The sequence below is a fragment of the Scyliorhinus canicula genome, chromosome 4 (assembly GCF_902713615.1).
Source record: "Scyliorhinus canicula chromosome 4, sScyCan1.1, whole genome shotgun sequence".
In the NCBI taxonomy this organism is placed as follows: Eukaryota; Metazoa; Chordata; class Chondrichthyes; order Carcharhiniformes; family Scyliorhinidae; genus Scyliorhinus; species Scyliorhinus canicula.
This window is the reverse complement of record NC_052149.1, coordinates 22,308,374-22,334,219: the sequence shown is the minus strand read 5'-3', so window position 1 is coordinate 22,334,219 and position 25,846 is coordinate 22,308,374. Positions and strand designations below refer to the sequence as shown.

The 25,846-nt window shown below is 46.8% G+C and overlaps 1 protein-coding gene across 4 annotated transcripts in view; it reads right to left on the bottom strand.

Moving 5' to 3' along the window:
* Window positions 1-15,480, bottom strand: part of mtf2 (metal response element binding transcription factor 2) — a 63,365-nt gene extending 47,885 nt beyond the window's left edge. For 2 of the 4 annotated variants that reach the window (XM_038793845.1, XM_038793847.1), the window contains exons 1-3: window positions 15,286-15,480; window positions 9,360-9,586; window positions 3,440-3,521 (exon numbers count right to left, since the gene is read on the bottom strand). In XM_038793845.1, coding sequence (XP_038649773.1) covers window positions 3,440-3,521; window positions 9,360-9,566 — 289 coding nt within the window. In that variant the 5' untranslated portion in view covers window positions 9,567-9,586; window positions 15,286-15,480. Of the gene's footprint in view, window positions 1-3,439; window positions 3,522-9,359; window positions 9,587-14,856; window positions 15,232-15,285 lie in introns of those variants that run through there. The other 2 variants (XM_038793846.1, XM_038793848.1) reach the window with 2 other exon arrangements.
* Between the last annotated feature and the right edge of the window lie 10,366 nt (window positions 15,481-25,846).

Here is a 25,846-nt window from a genome sequence, read left to right as displayed (position 1 = left end):
GTTTCCTCCCACAGTCCAAAGACGTGCAGGTTAGGTGGATTGGCCATGGTAAATTGCCCTTAGTGACCAAAAAGGTTAGATGGGGTTATTGGGTTACGGGGATAAGGTGGAAGTGAGGGCTTAAGTGGGTCGGTGCAGACTCGATGGGTCGAGTGGCCTGCTTCTGCACTGTATGTTCTATTCCCAGTTTCCCGGCCCTAACCATTTTACTTCTCTTCATTACGGATGTCCAATCCCATTATATTTCATATGGAATACTTGCCTTCATTGGACAGGGTATCAAGTATAAAAACTGGTAAGTCATGCTACAGTTGTATAGAACTTTGGTACGGCCGCACTTGGAATATTGTGTACCCAGGGTGCAGAGGAGGTTTACCAGGGTTTTGCCTGGTCTGGAAGGTGTTAGCTATGCGGAGAGGCTGAATAGACTTGGACTGTTTTCATTAGGGCGACGGAGGTTGAGGGGGCGACCTGATAGAATTCTAGAAGATTATGAGGGGCATGGAGTGGATGGGCAGGCACTTTTTCCCCAGGCTGGATGGGTCAGTCACGAGGGGGCATAGGTTTAAGGTCCGTGGGGCAAAGTTTAGAGGAGATCTGAGGGGCAGGTGGGTTTTTTTTTTACACAAAGGGTGGCGAGTGCCTGCAAAGTGCTGCCTGGGGAGGTTGTGGAAACAGAGACATGAACAGAGTTCAAAAGGCATCTTGATAAATACATGGATAGGATGGGTATAGAGGGATATGGCACGAGGAAGTGCTGAGGATTTTGGCCAAAGTTGGTACCATGGTCAGTACAGGCTTGGAGGGCCAAAGGGCCAGTTGCTGTGCTGTATTGTTCTTTGTTCAATTCCCAGCAGGAGGGTCTCGGGACACTTCATTTCTTCCTTAGCAGAAGCCCAAACAATCCCCACCTACCACTACTCTCCTCTGCCTCACTAAACTTGTTCGCACTCAACAATTTCTCCTTTAACTTGTTTCATGTCCTGCAAATAAAGGTGTGGCAAAGGGCATCTGCATGGGCCCCAGTTATGCTGGTCCTTTTGTGGGTTATGTGCAACATTTCTTGTTATGATCCTATTCCCACAACTCTTTTCCTTTACATCAATGACTACATCGGTGTCAAGTCATTATCTTGTCTGGACCTGGAACAATGTCTCGATTTTGCTTCCATTTTCCACACACCTCTCACCTTCACATGCTCCATCGCCAACACTTGCCTTTCTTGAGCTTTCTGTATCCATTTTTGGGGATAGACTAACTATCAATATACATTACAAACCATCCATTTCCACAGCTACCTCATCGACAGCTCTTCACACCCCGCTTCCTGTAAGGACATCATTCCAATCTCCCAGTTTCTTAGTCTCTACCTGTTCTGATGATGCCACCTTCGGAAACAGCACTTCTCATATGCCAGCTTTTTTCAACTGAAGATCCCTCCCACTGTGGTCAACAGGGCACTCAACCGTTTCCGACCCATCTCCCACATCTCTGCCCTCACCCCTCCCTCACAGAACCGTGACAGGGTCTCTCTTGTCCTCACTTTACACCCCAACAGCCTCCGCATTCAAAGGATCATCCTCTGCCATTTCCGCCAACTTCGGCATTCTTTCTGTTATCGTTAAACATATCTTTGTCTACCAGCCCTCGTCAGCCTTCCGCAGGGACCACCCCCTCCAGGCACCCTGGTCCACTCCATCGCCCCACCCCTTCACCCATTCTCATAGCACCGCAACACCTGCCCCTTTACTCCCTCGCTTCTCACTGTCCAAGGGCCTAAACACCACTTTAAAGTGAAGCAACATTTCACTCACCTCCTTTAGATTGGTCTATTGTATTCACTGCTCTCAATGCGGTCTTCGTTACATTGGGATGGCTAAATGTAGATTGGGTGACAGCTTTGAGGAACACCTTCACTCAGTCCACAAGCATAACAGCAATCTTCCTGTCACTTGCCATTTTAACTTAGCATTTTGCTATCATGCCCACATGTAGAACATAGAACAGTACAGCACAGAACAGGCCCTTCGGCCCTCGATGTTGTGCCGAGCAATGATCACCCTACTCAAACCCACGTATCCACCCTATACCCGTAACCCAACAACCCCCCCAACCTTACTTTTTAGGACACTACGGGCAATTTAGCATGGCCAATCCACCTAACCCGCACATCTTTGGACTGTGGGAGGAAACCGGAGCACCCGGAGGAAACCCACGCACACACGGGCAGGAGTGCAGACTCCGCACAGACAGTGACCCAGCCGGGAATCGAACCTGGGACCCTGGAGCTGTGAAGCATTTATGCTAACCACCATGCTACCGTGCTGCCCCCTGACATGCTGTCCTCAATTTGCTGCAATGCTCAGTAAAGCGCAACACAAACTGGTGAAACAACACGTCTTTCCATTGGGCACGTTACATCCTTCTGAACCCAATATCGACTTCCATTGGGCACGTTACATCCTTCTGAACCCAATATCGACTTCAACAATTGTAGACCGTGAACATTCCCTTCCACCTTGACCCCCTTTTTGTTTCCTCGGTTTGTCCCAATGCACATCGTTCCCCCTAGCCACCTGACTTGTTTTGCTTCCAATGAACACTGGCCTTTGTTCTCCTATAAACACATTCTGCTATCTTAACCTCATGCCTCTATCGGCAATTCTTCAGTGCTTAATGCTACTATTATCATCCCCTTTCTGTTGCATTCATGACACCTTTGTCAATATCTCCTCAGCTCCTCTAACCTTCTATTCTGCCCCACCCTCCCTCCCAACTATATAATAGGAATAATAGTCATATGTACTCAAAATATTAACTATGTTTCCCTCTCCACAGTTTCTGCCAGACCTGCAGAATTTATCTTGCATTTTCTCTTTTTATTGAAGAGAATCAAGTCCTGATTTTCAATTCCGTTTTTTGGGTCAATCTTGTCGCATTTGTATGCTAAACTGTAACTTTGCAAGCTACCTTAGACATAATAATAATCTTTATTGTCACAAGTAGGCATACATTAACACTGCAATGAAGTTACTGTGAAAAGCCCCTAGTCGTCACATTATGGGGCCTGTACGGGTACACTGACTGAGATTTCAGAATGTCCAAATTACCTAACAGCACGTCTTTCGGGACTTGTGGGAGGAAACTGGCGCACCCGGAGGAAACCCACTCAGACACAGGAGAATGTGCAGACTCCGCACAGACAGTGACCCAAGCCGGGAATCGAACATGGGACCCTGGAGCTGTGAAGCAACAGTGCTACCCACTGTGCTAAAGTGCTGCCCTTATCCACATTTAGGATCACAATTAAAATATTAGATCAATTGTTATAAGCAGAAACTTGCCATTCTTCAACATTTGTAGTGTCAGTACACAAACATTTGACTCCCCAACCACAGCCAAATTTGTTGCATCAGGATTTTTTTTTTGTAATACTTACCAGTCTGTATATCTTTCCACAATACCCAGGATTTTGAACTGTCTTCAAAGATGACAAAGCAGTTCTCTTTCTGTATGTCCACCTTTAATTAAAATGAGAAAGAACTTCAGTTGTTTTTTTAAACCAAAATGTATAAGTTGATTCTATCAGACTAGATTTCCTGCACAACACACCCCAAAGTGCTCGCTTGAAGACGACAAAAATAGCCTGCAGCATTTCAACTCTATCTTCATTTTTACACTCAAATGCAGCATGGAGAATTCGTTCCTGAGTCAAAGATTTAAGGAACACGGCAAAACTGATCGTATGGGGAAGATGTGTACGAGTTGGCTCTCGCTAGAGATCTGCACTTTTTACTCTTAGTTTAAGGAGATATTTTCTTTTGAAAACCCACTGAATTAATGGTATAAGGATCCTATTTAGGTGAAATGTCCAGGAAAGCCAGAGGGAAAAAAGCAAACAGTAGAAGTTTGTCGACAGAATCAGAGCTCATGGCAGAAAAGATGGTGGAGGCAGCCCCTGGGACTCCGGTCACTCCACTAACGGCTGAGATGCTGTCTAGTACCGTGGCGAAAGAATTCGCAAAGTACTCGCGAGTTGTGTGGGAGAGCCTCCGCAAAACAATGGAGGATGCCTTGGCCCTCATCAGAGTAGTTCAGAAGAACAACAAAACCGTAAACGCCCATGCAGCCATGATAAAAGACTTCGAAGTGGCCCTTTCGAGACTGTGATCAGATCGCTACTAGTAGCGGAGATGTCTCTGGTGGGCTGAAGCGAATAAGCTGAAGGCCAAGGTGAATGATTTTGAGAATCGGTCCAGTAGTCAAACCGTTCAAATTGTCACGCTTTTTGCACCCAGATGATAAACAAAATTCATTTTTCTTCACATGTGCAACAGGCATACTTGTGGATCGATTTTTTTTGGTAGTGGATTCGTCTCTCCTCCCTTTTGTGATGGCGGTTGGTTACTCGGTGATAGTGATTTCGGACCATGCCCCGCAATTTGTTGTTGACGCTAGTCAGGTCCCTCCCAGCATACGCCATGGAGATTGGACACAACATTATTAGCCCACACAAAACTTTTGTCAGTGCATCTCCATTGGGGAATATACAACTTATAATAAAAGTAAGTCAATACCAACTTCAACACTGGGAAGCTCTTAGGGTGGTCCTCAGGGGGAATATTATCTCCTATAAAGTGTACATGAAGACAGTGAGGGCTGAGCAGCAGAGGCTGGTGGGCTCCATTTCTGAGGTGGACCACTAGTACTTACTTGCCCAAACCCCATAGTTGTTGGAAAGTAGGAAATATCTGCAGACACAATTTCGAATTACTGTCCACGGTCTGAGCGGTGGGCCAGCTGCAACCCTCGAGGGATAGGTTTTAAGAATATGGGGAGTTTCCTCTTAGCTCACCAGGAGATCATACAGGTACATAACTCCCAGAAAGTCTGGCTTCCACCCCTCCTCAGGTCAATGTGGCTTTTGAATCGTTCTGACTGTATCTCCATAAATCGGAGCCTCTGGGTGAGGGATCGGTCATGGCTGACTTTTTGGACAGTTTACCCATCCCAACTGTGGAGGGGCAGAGAGCAAGGAGTTGGAATCCCCGTCGGGATCAGGCGAAATTATGAAATATACTAGGTTGATGCAGACTGGTAAAGCCCATGGCCTGGGTGACTTCCCCATTGAGTTGGTACCTTTAATTCTGGATATGTTTAATGATTCCTAATCCCCGGGCTCACTGAGGCCTGTTTTCTTGATTCTCAAGAAAGATAAAGATCCAAGCAAGTGTGGGTCGTAGCAACCCATTTCACTCTTGAGCGCGGACATTAAGTTACTTGCCAAAATCAGGCAGGCTTTGATAAGGGTTGTCAATTGTCAGCCACCTACTAAACATTGTCCTTTTCCCCTCTTTGGTACTTGAACCAGAGGGGATTGGTTTTCTAGATGCCGAAAGGGCGTTTCATAGTGGAGTGAGAATATCTGTTTGAGATTCTTGGGAGGTTTGGACAAGTTTATCTCCTGGATTTGATTACTATACATGGCCTCTACTGCTAGTGTTCGTACGAATAACCTGGCCACTTCCTGTTTAATAGGGGCACGAGACAGGGGTGTCCACCATCTCCACTCCTGTTTGCCTTGGCATTAGAACTTGTTATAGCGCTGATGTCCTTTGTTAAGTGGAAGGGGATAAATCAGGGAGGGGTGGAGCATCAGGTTTCGTTTTACATGGATGACCTATTTTGTTTCTTACGGACCCAGTACCCTCTGTGGATGAAGCTGTTTAAGAGCTTTGGCTCCTTCTCTGGGTACAAGTTAAACCTGGACAAGAGCGAATGCTACCCGATCAAGCACCCAGGGAGAGGAGCCCAACTGGGGACATAGATAAATAGAAGATAGGAGCAGGAGGAGGTCTTTTAGCCCTTCGAGGCTGATCCGCCATTTATCACGATCATGGCTGATCATCCAACTCAATAGCCTAATCCTGCTTTCACCCCATAGCCTTTGATCCCATTCTCCCCAAGTGCTATATCTAGCTGCCTCTTGAGTATATTCAATGTTTTAGCATCAACTACTTCCTGTGGTAATGAATTCCACAGGCTCAAATGGATTCCACAGGGACGTTACCTTTTCGCCTTGCCAAGGTTAGCTCTCGTTATCTGGAGGTCCAGGTGGCCCACAATTGGGCCTCGTTTCATAAAGTAAATTATACTAGGCTGGCTGACAGTGTCAAGTCCAACAGAGGTGGGATAACCTTCCCCTGTCCTTGGCAGGTAGCGTCAGAGAATTAAAATGTACATACGCCCGAGATTTTTTTTTTCTTTTTCTTCCCCATCTTTCTCCCAAAGTCCTTTTTTGTCCAAGTCAATAAATTAATGCCCTCCTGTATTTGGGCGGGTAAGACTCCAAGGATCTGTGAGTATTTGCTCCAGAGAGATAGGCAGTGAGGGGACTTAGCTCTACCAATTTATTGTTTTACCATTGGGCAGCCAATATTCATAAGGTTTAGTGTTATGGTTCAGAGATCCTGGTTCCATATGGGGACAACTGGAAGCAAACTCCTGCACTGTTTCTAGCCTTAGTGCAAGATTAAGCACATTATTGCCTCTCGAGTAAAATTTTCCCCGAACCCAGTGGTGGTGTCCATCCTGCAAATCTGGAAGCAATTCAGACAGCATTCTAAGCTCTGTTCCGTGTCTTTGCTAGCCCCCATCTGCAATAACCATCTTTTTCTGCCAGGTTTGTGCTCGACTACAAGTCATGGGAGGGGAAGAGCTGTTCGAGGAAAGCTTTGCCAGTTTTAAGGAGCTGACGGAGAAATTCCAATTGTCTGGTTCCAGTCTTTTCAGATTGATAGATTATTGATTTATCCATGGTTTAAGGTGCTAATTGACTGCATAGCAAAAGAGTGAAATTATTAAAAGTGTCCTGACTCAGAGTACAGTAATTGTTTCAGATAATGAATTAACTATTGAACTCTAGTGTCTTGACTGTGAAAATTTAGACATTGTTTCAGTGAATGTTTCATATAATGAATTGACTATTGTATTTCAGTGCATTCAGCAATAAGAATGTACCAACTAATTAGTTATAGTAAGGTCCACGGCCAGCGGTGGCATGAGAAACCTATTTTCATGAGACTGCATGTAGCTAACTTTGATGGAAGCCAGTTAATCTTAAGTAATTGCCAATGTTTGATTAATAAATCATCCTCCAAGTAACAGACATCCATTCGAACAAATCAGGTCTCAGCTGAGAATTAGAAATCAGAGTAAATGAGGGATTAGACCATAGACAAGGATTATCTTAAAATTAGGACCACGAGGTCAAGGTCTTGTTCCTGAACTCTTGAATCATCGTTCTATTTGTTTTAAAAAGTGATTTATTCATGCTTTTATGTTGAATGCTTTTCTTGTGCCACATATTTGACCTGTTTATGCATAGTTTGATATTTTGTTTCTAAGTTTTGATTCAGTTCTTATGCAAGTGTATTAAAGTGAATAATTAGCAATAAAGTTGCATTTTCGACACCTCCAATCAACCAATTGACTATTAGAAGAAACTAAACAAGAGTTCCAACACAGATACTTCCAGATTCACAATTTTTCATGCGAGGCTTTCCCTCGGCACCAACCTCTTCCCTGTTGAAAAGGATTTTGTTTTTGGCCGGGGCTGGTGGTGGGGGCTATTTCGGGCATGTACGGCCAAATCCTCTCAGCGGAGTCAGCTCCATTGAGGGAGGCGAGGGCGAAATGGGAGGGCGAGTTGGCTCCCATTCTGGATGATGAGGTATGGAGTGAGACCCTTCACAGGGTCAACTCCACATCTGCATATGCTTGACAAAGTCTAATCCAATTCAAGGTGGTGCACAAGGCACATCTGACTAAAGCGAGGATAAGTGGATTTTTCTCTGGAGTGGAGAACAAGTGTGAACCCTGTTCTTGGGGGCTGGCTAACCACACTTATATTCTGGTCTTGTCCCAAGTCATTAACATTTTTGGTCTCTTTCCTCAACACCATGTCGGAAATACTCAATGTTGATTTGGAACCATGTCCGCTGGTCGCCATTTTTGGGGTATTAGATTCACCGGTGCTTCAGACGAGCTTGAAGTCGGGTGTCCTCGCCTTCACATCATTAATATCCCAGAGATAAGTTCCGCTTCGGAGGAGGTCTCCTACTCCGCCCAGTGCCTCGGCTTGGTTGGGTGACCTTATATCGTTCTTCCATTTCGAGACGGTTACGTATTCCATTAGAGGGTCGGTATAAGGGTTCATAAAATGGCAGCCATTCATTTCCGTTTCAGAGAGCTAGTCACCATCACCTGTTCGAGGGTTTAGTTTAGTTTTTTGGGATTAAGTTAATATGTGCTTTTGCTTGTTAGTCTGTTCTTTGATTATGTAACTTTGGTTAATGGTTTTGGATGATTAAATATTTTAATAAATATATTTAAAAATATATAAAAAGGATCAATTTTTACTTTTACAATCAGAACTCAAAGTAAAACAAACAACACAAAATACTATTTAAAACATTTCAAAAAGTAAATAACCATCATTGGTTGATGGATAAATGTTTCGATGAGCAAGCTAATGTTTTACAAAACTGGCCACTAATGCAAGTCATCCGATCATGTGACTGTACTTTAATGCAGGGATGATTAGTGCCTGGTCTGAAACCGTCCAATATTTTGTCCTCAAAACACTGGGGAAGTTATTTTCTACTCTTACATATATACTTTGGGTTGGGCAGCACGGTGGCACAGTGGTTAGCACTGCTGCCTCACAACGCCGAGGTGATGCTAAAAAACCACAGGAGAGCACCAGCTGAATCCAATGGAGAAAGCAGGGAGCATGCCAATTTATGTACACATTTAGGATGGGATTAATTTTTATTGCTCAAATTTCTTCATGTCCGGCCACCTTTTTTTGTAAATGCTCGTCAACTGGAATAGCCTGCACATTTGTTGCCAACACTCTGAATTCCTTTGATGTTGGAAATGTTTTTACAATAAACATGGAATACAAAAACAATTTTTTAAAAATATAGAGTATCCAATTATGTTTTTCCAATTAAGGGGCAATTTAGCATGACCGATCCACCTACCCTGCACATCTTTTTGGGTTGTGGGGGTGTAACCACGCAGACACGGGGAGATTGTGCAAACTCTACACAGACAGTGACCATGGGCCGGGAGCAAACCTGGAACCTCGGTGCCTTGAGGCAGCAGTGCTAACCACTGCGCAACCATGCCGCCCAGAAAAGTAAACAATGACGTTGGATTTGGACACACTCTCCTGCTCAATGCGAGAATGACTTATTTTACCTAATCCACACGAGTCATCCACATGACCCAACAATGCTGCAAAATAATGTACTTCCTGCTTTAGACCGTCAAATAAAAGCACACTAATTTACCTTTTTGACTATTCCAAGGTAAAACAAGCCATCTGACCACCTGGCTAGGACATCCTGCCCTTCCACAAACTTGCACACAGGTCTTTTTCCTTTTGGTCCATCCTGCAATGACAAGTGAACCGAGGACACTGGTGTCTTCTGGTTTTGACGGGAGGGAGATTGCTTGTGGACAGATGAGTTACCTGCTCCCGTAGTGTCTTTGTCCATCAGGAAAGTAGCATCATCAACTGCAATAGGTAATTCAAAATGAAGCAATTCAAGAAAGAAAATTGGTACTATAGTCCATTGTAAATCACTGGACATCTTTAAAAGTCACCATATACCCAATTAAATTTGATCACATTGACATCACCAAAATTCCCCACAAAGGAGAAAATGTTACCAGCATAATTCCAAATTCACAGCCAGAGACAGACACACACACTCACAGCCAGAGACAGACACACACACTCACAGCCAGAGACAGACACACACACACACAGCCAGAGACAGACACACACACACACAGCCAGAGACAGACACACACACACACAGCCAGAGACAGACACACACACACACAGCCAGAGACAGACACACACACACACAGCCAGAGACAGACACACACACACACAGCCAGAGACAGACACACACACACACAGCCAGAGACAGACACACACACACACAGCCAGAGACAGACACACACACACACAGCCAGAGACAGACACACACACACACAGCCAGAGACAGACACACACACACACAGCCAGAGACAGACACACACACACACAGCCAGAGACAGACACACACACACACAGCCAGACAGACACACACACGCCAGAGACAGACACACACACACAGCCAGAGACAGACACACACACACACAGCCAGAGACAGACACACACACACACAGCCAGAGACAGACACACACACACACAGCCAGAGACAGACACACACACACACAGCCAGAGACAGACACACACACACACAGCCAGAGACAGACACACACACACACAGCCAGAGACAGACACACACACACACAGCCAGAGACAGACACACACACACACAGCCAGAGACAGACACACACACACACAGCCAGAGACAGACACACACACACACAGCCAGAGACAGACACACACACACACAGCCAGAGACAGGCACACACACACAGCCAGAGACAGGCACACACACACACAGCCAGAGACAGGCACACACACACACAGCCAGAGACAGACACACACACACACAGCCAGAGACAGACACACACACACACAGCCAGAGACAGACACACACACACACAGCCAGAGACAGACACACACACACACAGCCAGAGACAGACACACACACACACAGCCAGAGACAGACACACACACACACAGCCAGAGACAGACACACACACACACAGCCAGAGACAGACACACACACACACAGCCAGAGACAGACACACACACACACAGCCAGAGACAGACACACACACACACAGCCAGAGACAGACACACACACACACACAGCCAGAGACAGACACACACACACAGCCAGAGACAGACACACACACACACAGCCAGAGACACACACACACACACAGCCAGAGACACACACACACACACAGCCAGAGACACACACACACACACACACAGCCAGAGACACACACACACACACACACAGCCAGACACACACACACACACAGCCAGACACACACACACACACAGCCAGAGACACACACACACACAGCCAGAGACACACACACACACACAGCCAGAGACACACACACACACAGCCAGAGACACACACAGAGACAGCCAGAGACACACACAGCCAGAGACAGCCAGAGACAGAGACAGCCAGAGACAGCCAGAGACAGCCAGAGACAGACACAGCCAGAGACAGACACAGCCAGAGACAGACACAGCCAGAGACAGACACAGCCAGAGACAGACACAGCCAGAGACAGACACAGCCAGAGACAGACACAGCCAGAGACAGACACAGCCAGAGACAGACACAGCCAGAGACAGACACAGCCAGAGACAGACACAGCCAGAGACAGACACAGCCAGAGACAGACACAGCCAGAGACAGACACAGCCAGAGACAGACACAGCCAGAGACAGACACAGCCAGAGACAGACACAGCCAGAGACAGACACAGCCAGAGACAGACACAGCCAGAGACACACACAGCCAGAGACAGACACAGCCAGAGACAGACACAGCCAGAGACAGACACAGCCAGAGACAGACACAGCCAGAGACAGACACAGCCAGAGACAGACACAGCCAGAGACAGACACAGCCAGAGACAGACACAGCCAGAGACAGACACAGCCAGAGACAGACACAGCCAGAGACAGACACAGCCAGAGACAGACACAGCCAGAGACAGACACAGCCAGAGACAGACAGAGACAGACACAGACAGAGACAGACACAGCCAGAGACAGACACAGCCAGAGACAGACACAGCCAGAGACAGACACAGCCAGAGACAGACACAGCCAGAGACAGACACAGCCAGAGACAGACACAGCCAGAGACAGACACAGCCAGAGACAGACACAGCCAGAGACAGACACAGCCAGAGACAGACACAGCCAGAGACAGACACAGCCAGAGACAGACACAGCCAGAGACAGACACAGAGACAGACACAGCCAGAGACAGACACAGCCAGAGACAGACACAGCCAGAGACAGACACAGCCAGAGACAGAGACAGACACAGCCAGAGACAGAGACAGACACAGCCAGAGACAGAGACAGACACAGCCAGAGACAGAGACAGACACAGCCAGAGACAGAGACAGCCAGAGACAGAGACAGCCAGAGACAGAGACAGCCAGAGACAGAGACAGCCAGAGACAGACACAGCCAGAGACAGACACAGCCAGAGACAGACACAGCCAGAGACAGACACAGCCAGAGACAGACACAGCCAGAGACAGACGCGCGCACACGCAGCCAGAGACACGCACGCACGGTCAGAGACGCACACGTGCACGGCCAGAGTCACAAACACGCGCAGGCGCACACAGGCACACGCACGCACACAGGCACGCACGCACACAGGCACGCACGCACACAGGCACGCACGCACACAGGCACGCACGCACACAGGCACGCACGCACACAGGCACGCACGCACACAGGCACGCACGCACGCAGGCACGCACGCACGCAGGCACGCACGCACGCACGCACGCAGGCACGCACGCACGCAGGCACGCACACAGGCACGCACGCACGCACACAGGCACACGCACGCACACAGGCACACGCACGCACACAGGCACACGCACGCACACAGGCACACGCACGCACACAGGCACACGCACGCACACAGGCACACGCACGCACACAGGCACACACACGCACACAGGCACACGCACGCACACAGGCACACGCACGCACACAGGCACACGCACGCACACAGGCACACGCACGCACACAGGCACACGCACGCACACAGGCACACGCACGCACACAGGCACACGCACGCACACAGGCACACGCACGCACACAGGCACACGCACGCACACAGGCACACGCACGCACACAGGCACACAGGCACACGCACGCACACAGGCACACACACAGGCACACACACAGGCACACACACAGAGAATCTGGGCAACTTGCTCACTAATATTTGCCATTCCCAAGGAGCAAACCCACCCTCGCGTGAGGTTTGGATACAGTTATAGGTAGATCCCCACATCTGGAGCCAAGGCCTAGCAAGTCTCAAGGGAACCTGCACAAGATGGAGAGCGCTCAGATCCCACAGCAGCTACCCCTCGACAGGCAGCAGCTGGTACCTGCTCAGGCTAAACCCACGCCTCCAGTGTCAGCCACCAGTTTTTGTTTTCTTTTGATTTTGTCTTGTGTCCCGCCCACTGTGAGTCCCCTTTCCAGGAAGAGGTGGACCGCTCGCTCGGCCCACAGGAAAAACACAAACTTACCGTACATCGCAAGGCGGCCAATGGCCGATGACCCCGGCCATTGCGCATGTGCACAACGCGACGGTCATGGTGGGCATAACAATTGACCCCTAAGCGCCTGGTTAGCAGGCGGAATGGAGAGAGGGCCACGGAAGATCTAGAGGCTGCCACCCCCACATAAGTGGTGATGGATGACCCCGCCACCGGTGGCGCAGAAGTTGCCTTTGAGGTACTTGCCATGCCCACCCTGGTGTGGTCCTGGTCGTGCGACAGTGTCTTGGTGGGAGGGAGGGTGACCGCAACCGCTGCAGATGGTAGGAAGTTGCAGTCACCAGTTCCCTACAACAATAATCTTTATTAGTGTCACAAGTAGGCTTACATTAACATTGCAATGGAATTACTGCGAAACTCCCCTTCTCGCCACACTACGTCGCCTGTTCGGTAGAGGGAGAATTCGAAATGTCCAATTCACCTAACAAGGATGTCTTTCGGGTCTTGAGGGGGGAAACCGGGGCACCCAGAGGAAACCCATGCAGAAACGGGGAGAACAGACAGTGACCCAAGTCAGAAACCGAACCTGGGTCCCTGGCGCTGTAAAGCAACAGTGTTAACCACCGTGTTACCCACAGGCTACATCCACTGGCTACTGTGCAATGTGTCAGGGGCACAACAACAAACATGTCAAGGTCAGAGCCCCCGCATATCTGGCTACTATCACAATCCTAAAGTTGACCAACATTGTAGCCAAGGACAACAAGATTGAACATAAGAACCAGGAGCAAGAGTAGGTAAACCTCTTGAGCCCACTCTGCCATTCAATGCATTCTTGGCTGATCTCCTCTCGACCTCAATTCCACTTTCTTGTCCGTTCTCCATAACCCTTCAACCCATTACCAATTTAAAATCTCTCTCTCTACCTTAAATTTAGTCAATAACCCAGCATCCACCACACTCTTGGGGGGTAGTGAATTCCAGAGATTCACGACCCGTTCAGATAAGTAATTTCCCCTCATCTGTTTTAAACCTGATACCACTTATCCTAAAACGATAACCTCTTGTAACCCTCCCCTCTATGTCTACTTTGTCGATACCTTTTATCATCTTCATACTTCAATTAGACCTCCCCTCCAGGCTCACCCAATTCAAATCTGACTGGTTTATTAGTTTTCTCCTGATAATTCGGTTTATTTGCAAGTTATCCAATAATTTATATCGAGAGAAAATTGTTGCAGTGAAATTATCAAATAATTTAGATGAAGCAATTTAGATTAATCAGTGAATTATAAATACAAATGGGTCTCATCTCTAGGTTTTGAAAGTCAGAATGCCATGGATCACTGCCTAACTCAAAATTATTTTATACACTAATTTAGATTTAAAGTAAAAATACATGAATGCCGCAAACAAAACTAAATCAACATTATCACCTTACAAAGTACCCCTGTATAGGAGGTAAGCGACCGCATTTAATAATTTACTCATTCTATTCACAAATATCATAAACTGAACCAAGCATTATCAGATTATGCATCGTTGCCCAGTGACGTATTTTTTATACTTCATTTACTCAAAAATTACCGTAAATACCTATAATCGATAAATATTCAGACTTTACAAATTCAATCCAACGAACTCCAGAAGTACAAATCGTGTGCCTCCTGCAAGTGGAAAGCCGCGGCAATTTCCATGAACAAGAGAAGCTCCGAGCTGCAAACTCCCTGTGTCTTCCTCCTCCCCCCTTGACTAAGGGGTCAGAAGACGAAGCCCCTACAACCTGTTAGACCTCCTTTCAAACAAAGGAAGTCGGCCAATGTAAACAAAGTAAAAGAAAAACTGCGCCAGTAAAATCAGCTCATGGTAACCGCATCGAAACAGGTTGGAAAGGGGGAATGAAAGCCGAGCTATCGAAGTGACGGCGCTTTTCCCCCAGAAACGGGAATAGAAAGGGCCTCGCTCTCGGGGTGACCGCGATCCTTTTTCAAACAAACAAAATAAAATATTATGGGCCACGTTCACCTCATTCGGGCACTGCGGTGAAATCCTCCTTTCTCCCTCCTTAAGCATACGGCTTTGCGGGCGGCTGCCCCCACCCCTTGTTTGGAGCCGCTGCTCTTTCTCCTCACTCACTAACCCACTCACTCTCACAGACAGCTCCCCTCACACCGCCGCCATTTTGGTTTCCCGCGAACTCCGGCGAAGCATTGTGGGAAAGGAGAAGAGTGGGCGAGAAGCCCGTGATGCTTCGCTGCTCATGCACGAGGGCCCGCGCCGCGCGTGCATGAAAGAGAGAACACCAAGAGAATGGACTAGAAGTGCGTGAGCACGCGAAAGCTGTGCGTGTGCACGCTATACATGCGCTTTAAGTCGAGAATTGAGCGCGAGAACAGTGCGCGCGCCCCCACAGAGGGGTCCCAGATATGGGAACACTGCATTAGGATATCAGTGCATGTAAGAGAGAGGGGCCTGTGCATCAGACAGAGACATGTGCACATAACAATTAGTGAGAAAAAACAATGTGAGAGTGGATGGGGAGGACAGCATGTTGGGGGGGGGGATTCTTTATTCGGAATCGTGGGCACATGGAAAAATCTGGGTTGAGCAAGAGCCATCTAAAGGGGAAATTACGTTTACCGTCAATCGCATTCATATGTTTTGGTCCTGTCCAAAGCTGGAGGGAGGTTTTTAGGGTAATATCTACAGTGGTGCACGTGAAACTGGACCCGGGCCCTCAGGAGACTATATTCAGGGTGTCGGACCAGCCAAGATTGGAAACAGGTGCAGAAGTAGATGTTTTGCCTTCACCTCGTTGTTCGCCCGAAGGCCGATCCTGTTGGGATTGTGCCCTGGCATGGCGGGGGACTTGTTGGAATTCTTGACTCTTGAGAAGGTTAAATTTGACCTGAGGCGAAGGATGGAGGGGTTCTACAATTCATGGGCATTATTCATTATGCACCAAGAATTGGATAACATCGAACATTCGTGGGGCTGAGAGGGTTGGGGAAGGGAGACTGTATGTGTTAATGGTGACTGGGTGATTCCTGATTCCTTTTTGTTATTTGTTTATGTTAACATGCAAGCAGTTTGGGGTTTGGTGGGAGGACGTGATTGTTGTTGATCTGGAGATTGACATATTTGTTATTGTTTATTGTTGGTGGGTGCAAATTTGGGAGAAAACGTGAAAAAGTAGGAGAATAAAAATATTTTTTTTAAAACTAACTTTCTGGAGTTAGTTTTAAGAGGTAACAGAGTCAATCAGAGTAATGCTGTTGATTTGGTGTACGTGGATTTTCAAAGACATTCGATTATAGTACCACACTTGAGAAATGTTACAGCTCATTGAGTAAAAGGGACAGTAGCAACATGGATACAAAATTGGCTGAGTAACAGAAAATAAAGTTAATGGATATTTTTCAGGCTGACTGGTTTGTCGTGCAGTTCCTCCGGCAGAGGCAGACTTACACCTTTGGGGACTCCTTGTCACACCCTGCCCCATGGTGACATGGTGGCCCACCCCGCCAATGATATCCTTGCCGCCCAGTCCAGTTGCTGCCCAGTCCTCTCAGTCTCAATCCCATTGCCTGGCTGCCTCTGGCTCTGGTTGAGTCGTCTGGCTCCCACTGGCCACTGCTCCCCGATTTTCCAAGACACTATGCTGGCGCTTGCCTGGCCTTCCTCGCAACTGCTGCTCTGCTCGCTTCTTGCTCTCATGGCCTGCCCTTGACTACTGAGTGTACTCCTGGCTGGCTGCTGTTGGCTATCTGGCCTGCCATCTGTTCTCTCTCCCCCTCGCCACCCGGTCCAGTTGCTGCCCAGTCCACCCCTGTCACTCTCAGCCCTGCCTGGCTGGCCTCTGGTCAAGTCGCTATGCTCACTGAGACAATGCAGATGCTTGCCTGGCCTTCGCACATCCCGACTGCTGCACTGTTCACTTCTCTGCTCTCTCAGACATCCGGACCTCGACCCTAGACGACCACATCTGCTCCTGGCTGGTTGTTTCTGCTGTCTATCTGGCATTTTGATTGGCTGCCTGCTCTCCCCAGCTCTGACCTAGAGGTCGAGAATTGGCTCCCCTCAGTGGCCGTTGACCAGCGCCTCCTCGCCTTGCTGAAGGCTTTGCAGGCTCTCACCCTGATGTTAGGTCGGCGAGTTCACTTTAGCCTTGGGCTACACGCCAGACTGAATGCCAGAAACCTGGCTGCTGCTTTGCACCTTTACTCAATGAAACTTCACACCAATTTAGCAGATCCTTGTCTGAACTACTCTTAAGTCTGCTCATCTCTCAATGTTTTGAAATGAAAAATGAAAATGGAAAAAATGAAAATCACTTATTGTCACGAGTAGGCTTCAATGAAGTTACTGTGAAAAGCCCCTAGTCGCCACATTCCGGCGCCTGTCCGGGGAGACTGGTACGGGAATAGAACCGTGCTGCTGGCCTGCTTTAAAAGCCAGCTATTTAGCCCAGTGTGCTAAACCATCCCGTTTTGCAAACTTTTCCCACTCGAAATGGGAGTCGACCAATTAGAGCCCAATATTCTGTATTTCCTGCCGATAGGAGAGTTACCAAGGCCCAACGGTCACATCTTCATATGGGGGGGTCAATAATGAGGTCAGTCAATAAGAGGGTCATTTAGGAGTCTAGTGACAGTGGGGAAGAAGCTGTTTTTGAGTCTGTTCGTGCGTGTTCTCAGATTTCTGTATCTCCTGCCCGATGGAAGAAGTTGGAAAAGTGAGTAAGCCGGGTGGGAGGGATCCTTGATTATGCTGCCCGCTTTCCCCAGGCAGCGGGAGGTGTAGATGGAGTCCATGGATGGGAGGCAGGTTTGTGTGATGGACTGGGTGGTATTCACGACTCTCTGAAGTTCCCTGTGGTCGTGAGCCGAGCAGTTGCCATAACAGGCTGTGATGCAGCCCGATAGGATGTTTTCTATGGTGCATCTGTAAAAGTTAGTAAGGATTAATGTGGACATGCCGAATTTCCTTAGTTTCCTGAGGAAGTATAGGCGCTGTTGTGCTTTCTTGGTGATAGCGTCGACGTGAGTGGACCAGGACAGATTTTTGGTGATGTGCACCCCTAGGAATTTGAACCTGCTAACCATCTCCACCTCGGCCCATTGATGCTGACAGGGGTGTGTACAGTACTTTGCATCCTGAAGTCAATGACCAGCTCTTTAGTTTTGCTGGCATTGAGGGAGAGATTGTTGTCGTTACACCACTCCACTAGGTTTTCTATCTCCCTTATGTATTCTGACTCGTCGTTATTCGAGATCCGGTCCACTATGGTCGTATTGGCATAGGGAAAAGAAAATTAGGGAAGTAAACACGTGGCTAAGGGATTGGTGTGGGAAAGAGGGATTCCACTTCATGGGACATTGGCATCAGTTTTGGAACCGGGGGGATCTGTACCGTTGGGACGGTCTCCACCTGAACCGATCTGGAACCAGTGTTCTAGCGAAGAGGATAAATAGGGTGGTCAGTAGGACTTTAAACTTCTGAGTTGGGGGGAAGGGAAAGTGAAAGCGACAGGGAGCATGGAGTTAAATGGCAAGATACGCAGGAGGATAACATGTAGGCAAGTGGATTTAAGCTTGAGGCAGACTAGGAATTCAACAAAAAGGAAGGATAACTTTGGACATCTTAGGACTTCCAATATCTGTAATGATAAGAAAGTTAGCATTAAGGCACTTTACCTGAATGCTCGTAGCATTTGTAACAAAGTAGACGAACTAATGGCACAGATCATCGTGAATGATTATGATGTGGTAGGCATCACAGAGACATGGCTGCAGGGGGTTCAGGGCTGGCAGTTAAACATCCAAGGATATACAACCTATCGAAAAGACAGGGAGGTGGGCCGAGGGGGTGGGGTTGCCTTGTTAGTTAAGAACAAAATTAAATCTATGGCACTAAACGACATAGGGTCGGATGATGTGGAGTCTGTGTGGGTAGAATTGAGGAACCACAAAGGCAAAAAAACCATAATGGGAGTTATGTACAGACCTCCTAACAGTGGTCAGGACCAGGGGCGCAACATGTACCAGGAAATAGAAAAGGCATGTCAGAAAGGCAAGGTCACGGTGATCATGGGGGACTTCAATATGCAGGTGGATTGGGTAAATAACGTAGCCAGTGGATCCAAAGAAAAGGAATTCATGGAATGCTTACAAGATGGCTTTTTGGAACAGCTTGTCATGGAGCCCACAAGGGAGCAGGCTATTCTGGACCTAGTGCTATGTAATGAACCAGACTTTATAGAAGATCTTAAAGTAAGGGAACACTTAGGAAGCAGCGATCATAATATGGTTGAGTTCAGTCTGCAGTTTGAAAGAGAGAAGGCAAAATCGGATGTAATGGTGTTACAGTTAAATAAAGGTAATTACGAGGGCATGAGAGAGGAACTGGCGAAAATCGACTGGAAGCAGACCCTAGTGGGGAAGACAGCAGAGCAAAAATGGCAGGAGTTTGTATGCATAATTGAGGACACTGTACAGAGGTTCATCCCCAAGAAAAGAAAGATTATCCGGGGAGGGATTAGACAGCCATGGCTGACAAAGGAGGTCAGGAAATGTATCAAAGAAAAAGAGAGATCCTATAAAGTGGCCAAAAGCACTGGGAAATCAGAAGATTGGGAAGGCTACAAAAACAAACAGAGGTTAACAAAGAGACAAATAAGGAAGGAGAGGATCAAATATGAAGGCAGGCTAGCCAGTAATATAAGAAATGATAGTAAAAGTTTCTTTCAATACATAAGAAACAAACGACAGGCCAAAGTAGACATTGGGCCAATTCAAACTGATTCCGGAAGGCTAGTGATGGGAGACGAGGAAATGGCTGGAGAACTTAATAAGTACTTTGCGTCTGTCTTCACAGTGGAAGACATGAGTAATATCCCAAAAATTATAGAGGGTCAGGGGGCTGAGTTGAGTATGGTTGCCATTACAAAAGAGATGGTGCTAAAAAAGCTAAAAGGTCTTAAAATTGACAAATCTCCTGGCCCCGATGGGCTACACCCTAGAGTTCTGAGGGAGGTGGCTGAAGAAATAGCGGAAGCGTTGGTTGAGATCTTTCAAAAATCACTGGAGTCAGGGAAAGTCCCGGACGATTGGAAGATCGCTGTTGTAACCCCCTTGTTCAAGAAAGGATCAAGACAAAAGATGGAAAATTATAGGCCAATTAGCCTAACCTCGGTTGTTGGTAAAATTCTAGAATCGATCGTTAAGGATGAGATTTCTAAATTCTTGGAAGAGCAGGGTCGGATTAGAACAAGTCAACATGGATTTAGTAAGGGGAGGTCGTGCCTGACGAACCTGTTAGAATTCTTTGAGGAGGTGACAAGTAGGTTAGACCAGGAAACCCAGTGGATGTGGTCTATCTGGATTTCCAAAAGGCCTTTGATAAGGTGCCACACAGGAGGCTGCTGAGTAAGGTGAGGGCCCATGGTGTTCGAGGTGAGCTACTGGCATGGGTTGAGGATTGGCTGTCTGACAGAAGGCAGAGAGTTGGGATAAAAGGTTCTTTTTCGGAATGGCAGCCGGTGACCAGCGGTGTCCCACAGGGTTCAGTGTTGGGGCCGCAGCTGTTCACCATATATATTAATGATCTGGATGAAGGGACTGGGGGCATTCTAGCGAAGTTTGCCGATGATACAAAGTTAGGTGGTCAGGCAGGTAGTGCTGAGGAAGTGGGGAGGCTGCAGAAGGATCTAGACAGTTTGGGAGAGTGGTGCAGGAAATGGCTGATGCAATTCAACGTGAGAAAATGTGAGGTCTTGCACTTTGGAAAAAAGAATCCAAGCATAGACTACTTTCTAAACGGTGAGAAAATTCATAATGCCAAAGTACAAAGGGATCTGGGAGTGCTAGTCGAGGATTCCCTAAAGGTAAACATGCAGGTTGAATCTGTGATTAAGAAAGCAAATGCAATGTTGTCATTTATCTCAAGAGGGTTGGAATATAAAAGCAGCGATGTGCTACTGAGCCTTTATAAGGCTCTGGTTAGGCCCCATTTGGAGTACTGTGTCCAGTTTTGGGCCCCACATCTCAGGAAGGACATACTGGCACTGGAGCGTGTCCAGCGGAGATTCACACGGATGATCCCTGGAATGGCGGGTCTAACATATGATGAACGGCTGAGGATCCTGGGATTGTATTCATTGGAGTTTAGAAGGTTAAGGGGAGATCTAATAGAAACTTACAAGATAATACATGGCTTAGAAAGGGTGGACGCAAATAAACTGTTTCCGTTAGGCGAGGAGACGAGGACCCGTGGGCACAGCCTTAGAATTAGAGGGGGTAAATTCAGAACAGAAATGCGGAGACATTTCTTCAGCCAGAGAGTGGTGGGCCTGTGGAATTCATTGCCGCGGAGTGCAGTGGAGGCCGGGACGCTAAATGGCTTCAAGGCAGAGATAGATAAATTCTTGATGTCGCGAGGAATTAAGGGCTACGGGGAGAATGCTGGTAGGTGGAGTTGAAATGCCCATCAGCCATGATTGAATGGCGGAGTGGACTCGATGGGCCGAATGGCCTTATTTCCACTCCTATGTCTTATGGTCTTCTTGAAGCAGGTGGGGACCTCGGAGTGGAGTAGGGACAGGTTAAAGATGACTGTGAATACCTCTGCCAGCTGGTCTGTGCAGGCTCTGAGTGCATGACCAGGGATCCCGTCCGGGCCGGTCGCCTTCCGCAACATGCAATGCAAACGTGGTACTATTGTTGAAAAGGAATGGAAGGAAATGTCGAACGATTGTAGGCCAGTTAGTTTTGAGTCAGTTGTAGGCCAGTTAGTTTTGCGTTAGTGATGGGCAAATTATTAGAAACAATCCTGAGAGATTGGATGTAACTGTCACATAGAAATGCATGGATTAGTCAGGGTTAGTCAGCATGGGTTTGTTAAAGGAAGGTCTTGCCTCACAAATTTGATTGAATTCTTTGAGGAAGTGACAAGTAGATTTGATGAAAGTAGTGCAGTGGACGTGGTGTACATTGATTTTAGCAAGGCGTTTGACAAAGTCCCACATTGCAGATTGGTCAAGAAAGTGAAAGCCCATGGGATACAGGGCAATGTGGCAGACTGTATAAAAAGTTGGCTTAGAAATAGGAAACAAAGGGTAATGGTTGATGGCTGCCTTGCAATTGGAAAGTTGTTTCAAGTAGTGTTCCACAGGTCTCAGTGTTGGAACCCTTATTGTTTGTGTTATATGTTCATAATTTGAACATGAACATGGGGAGCATGATTGGGAAATTTGTAGATGACACAAAGATTGGCCTAGTGGTGGACAGTGTAGAGGATAATTATAATCTTCAAAACAATATAGTTGTATTGATGGAGTGGGCAAAAAAATGGCAGATGGAATTTTTTTTCTTTTCTTTTAATAAATTTAGAGTATCCAATTCATTTTTCCCAATTAAGGGCAATTTAGCATGGCCAATCCACCTACCCTGCACATCTTTTGGGTTGTGGGGGCGTGGGTTTCCTCCGGGTGCTCCGGTTTCCTCCCACAGTCCAAAGATGTGCGGGTTAGGTGGATTGGCCATGCTAAATTGCCCGTAGTGTCCTAATAAAAGTAAGGTTAAGGGGGGGGGGGTTGTTGGGTTACGGGTATAGGGTGGATACGGGAGTTGAGTAGGGTGATCATGGCTCGGCACAACATTGAGGGCCGAAGGGCCTGTTCTGTGCTGTACTGTTCTATGTTCTATGTTCTAAAATTGTTCAAAACACGGGAAGCATGGTGGTGCAGTGGTTAACACTGCTGCCTCACAGCGCCGAGGACCCAGCCCCGGGTCACTGTCATGTGGAATTTTTACATTGTCCCTGTGTCTGCGTGGGTCTCACCCCCACAACTCAAAGATGTGCAGGTTAGGTAGATTGGCCATGCTAAATTGCCCCTTAATTGGAAAAAATATAATTAGTACTCTAAATTTATGGGGGGAAAAAAGAATTGGATAAAACACTGGTGAGGCCACAACTGGAATATTGTGTGCAGTTTTGGTCGCCACATTACAGGAAGGACGTTATTGCCGCGGAGAGAGTGCAGTGGAGGTTTACAAGAACGTTGCCAGGGCTACAAAAGTGTGGCTACGAGGAGAGATTGGATTGGTTGGGGTTATTTTCCTTGGAACAAAGAAGGCTGATGGGGGACTTAATTGAGGGGAAGAGATAGGATGGACATGATAAAATTGTTTCCCTTGATGGAGAATTCTAGAACCAGGGGAACATGGATTCAGGATAAGTGGCAGAAGGGAGGAAGAACTTTTCTCACAAGGAGGGTAGTGAGTGTCTGGAATTCGCTGCACGAATTGGTGATTGAGGCAGAGACCCTAAACTCTTTTAAAAGGTACCTGAATCTGCACCTTGAGTGCTCTGAGCGACAGGGTTATGGACCGGGTGCAGGAAGGTCGGATTAGAAAGTGCACCTGGGTGTCTTCAGGCTGGCATGGACAAGATGGGCTGAATGGCCTCCTTCTGTGCTGTAACTTTTATATGATTCTATTCTGTGATTTTAAAAAAATAAATTTAGAGTATTCAATTCATATTTTCCAATTAAGGGGCAATTTAGCGTGGCCAATCCACCTATCCTGCACATCTTCGGGTTGTGGGGGCGAAACCCACACAGACATGGGGAGAATGTGCAAACTCCACATGGACAGTTACGCAGAGCCGGGGTCGAACCTGGGACCTGGAATTTAAACCTGACGGCATACGGAAAGACGAGGTACTTACAGCGGTAGCTGAGCATTTAAAATTGCCTGAGATACAGTCTGACGCATTAGAACTGGCAAAAATTCAGTTACAGATTAAACAACTTGAACATAAGAAAGAATTAAAGCAGCTTGAATATGCAATGAGGGACAAAGAAAAAGAAAGAGATAGAGAGGAAAAAGAGAGAGAAAGAGACAGAGAAGAAAAAGAGAGAAAGAGATAGAGAGGAGAAAGGGATAGAGAGGAAAGGGAAAAAGAGAGAGTTTGAACTTCAGAAAACAGCCGTGAAACATAAGTCAGTTAAATTTGGCGGATGTAAAGGGAAATGTACAGTTTGAGGATAGTGATGAGGATAATGAGCCTGAGTGCCATAGTCGAAGGCTTAGTGCGGATCGATTTAAATATGTCAACGCATTGCCAAGGTTTGATGAGGAGGTAGAAGCCTTTTTCATTTCATTTGAGAAGGTAGCTAAACAAATTAAATGGGCACAGGACATGTGGGTATTACTAATTCAAACCAAGTTGGTAGGTAGAGCTAGTGAAGTGTTTGCATCACTATCAGAGGAGGTATCTGAGACATATGAGGAGGTGGAAAAATCCATCTTAGGTGCATATGAACTAGTGCCTGAAGCCTACAGACAAAGGTTTAGAAATTTAAGGAAAGAACCAGGTCAAACAGACATGGAGTTTGAAAGGATCAACCAGAGTAATTTTAATAGGTGGATAAGAGCTTTGAAATTAGACAAGGGTATGAAGCTCTCAGAGAAATTAAACTTTTGAAGGAGTTTAAAAATTCAATTCCTGATGCAGCGAGAACTCATGTGGAAGAGCAGAGGGTTAAAACTGCGAGGTTAGCAGCAGAAATGGCAGATGATTATGAATTAGTTCATAAATCAAAGCTTGGTTTCCGACATCAGTTTCAACCTGTGAGGGATAGAAACTGGGGAAAAAGAAATACTCAAGTGGTAGATGTCAAGGTGATCTGATGAGAGATAACAAGGATTAAAAAATAAATCCAGGAGGGTGGAAAAGAAATGAAACATTTCAAATGTTTACACTGTAATAAACTAGGCGATGTAAAGTCACAGTGTTGGTGGTTGAAGAAAAGCACTGGGAAGGCTGATGTGGTAAAACAGGATAAGACAGTGGGGTTTTTAGAAGTGGTAAAGGAAAGCCCAAGTGAAGCGAAGGAGGTGCAAAAGATTGCACAGCATGATCAAGAGGTGATTGATAAGAAGGTGCCAGATGTCTTTAAAGAATTTACTTGTGTGGTAAAGTTTATTCATGTGTATCAGGAGGAGCAGGTAAAGAAGTCACAATTTTAAGAAATGTAGGAGCTAGTCAATCTTTGATGGAAAGAGAGGAGAAGTTATGTAGTTTAGGAGGAATAGTAGTGTTCCATTATATTTTTTTTTATTTTTAAAAAAAATTTAGATTACCCAATTATTTTTTCCAATTAAGGGGCAATTTAGCGTGGCCAATCCACCTACTCTGCACATTTTTGGGTTGTGGGGGCGAAACCCACGGGGAGAATGTGCAAACTCCACACGGACAGTGACCCAGAGCCGGGATCGAACCTGGGACCTCAGCGCCGTGAGGCGGTTGTGCTAACCACTAGGCCACCGTGCTGCCCCTAGTGTTCCATTATATAAGGAAAGGTTGGAAAGTCCAGTGAAGAGTGGTGAAGAGGTGGGAGGAGTAATAGAGAAATTATCTTGTCCAGGAATACAGTTTATCTTAGGTAAAGATGTAGCTGGATCGCAGGTGGGAGTGATGCCTACCGTGGTTGATAAAACAGTGGAAAATCAGAGAACTGAAGCGTTGAAGGACGAATATCCTGGGATTTTTCCGGATTGTGTTCGCAAGGTCGCAAAGTCAC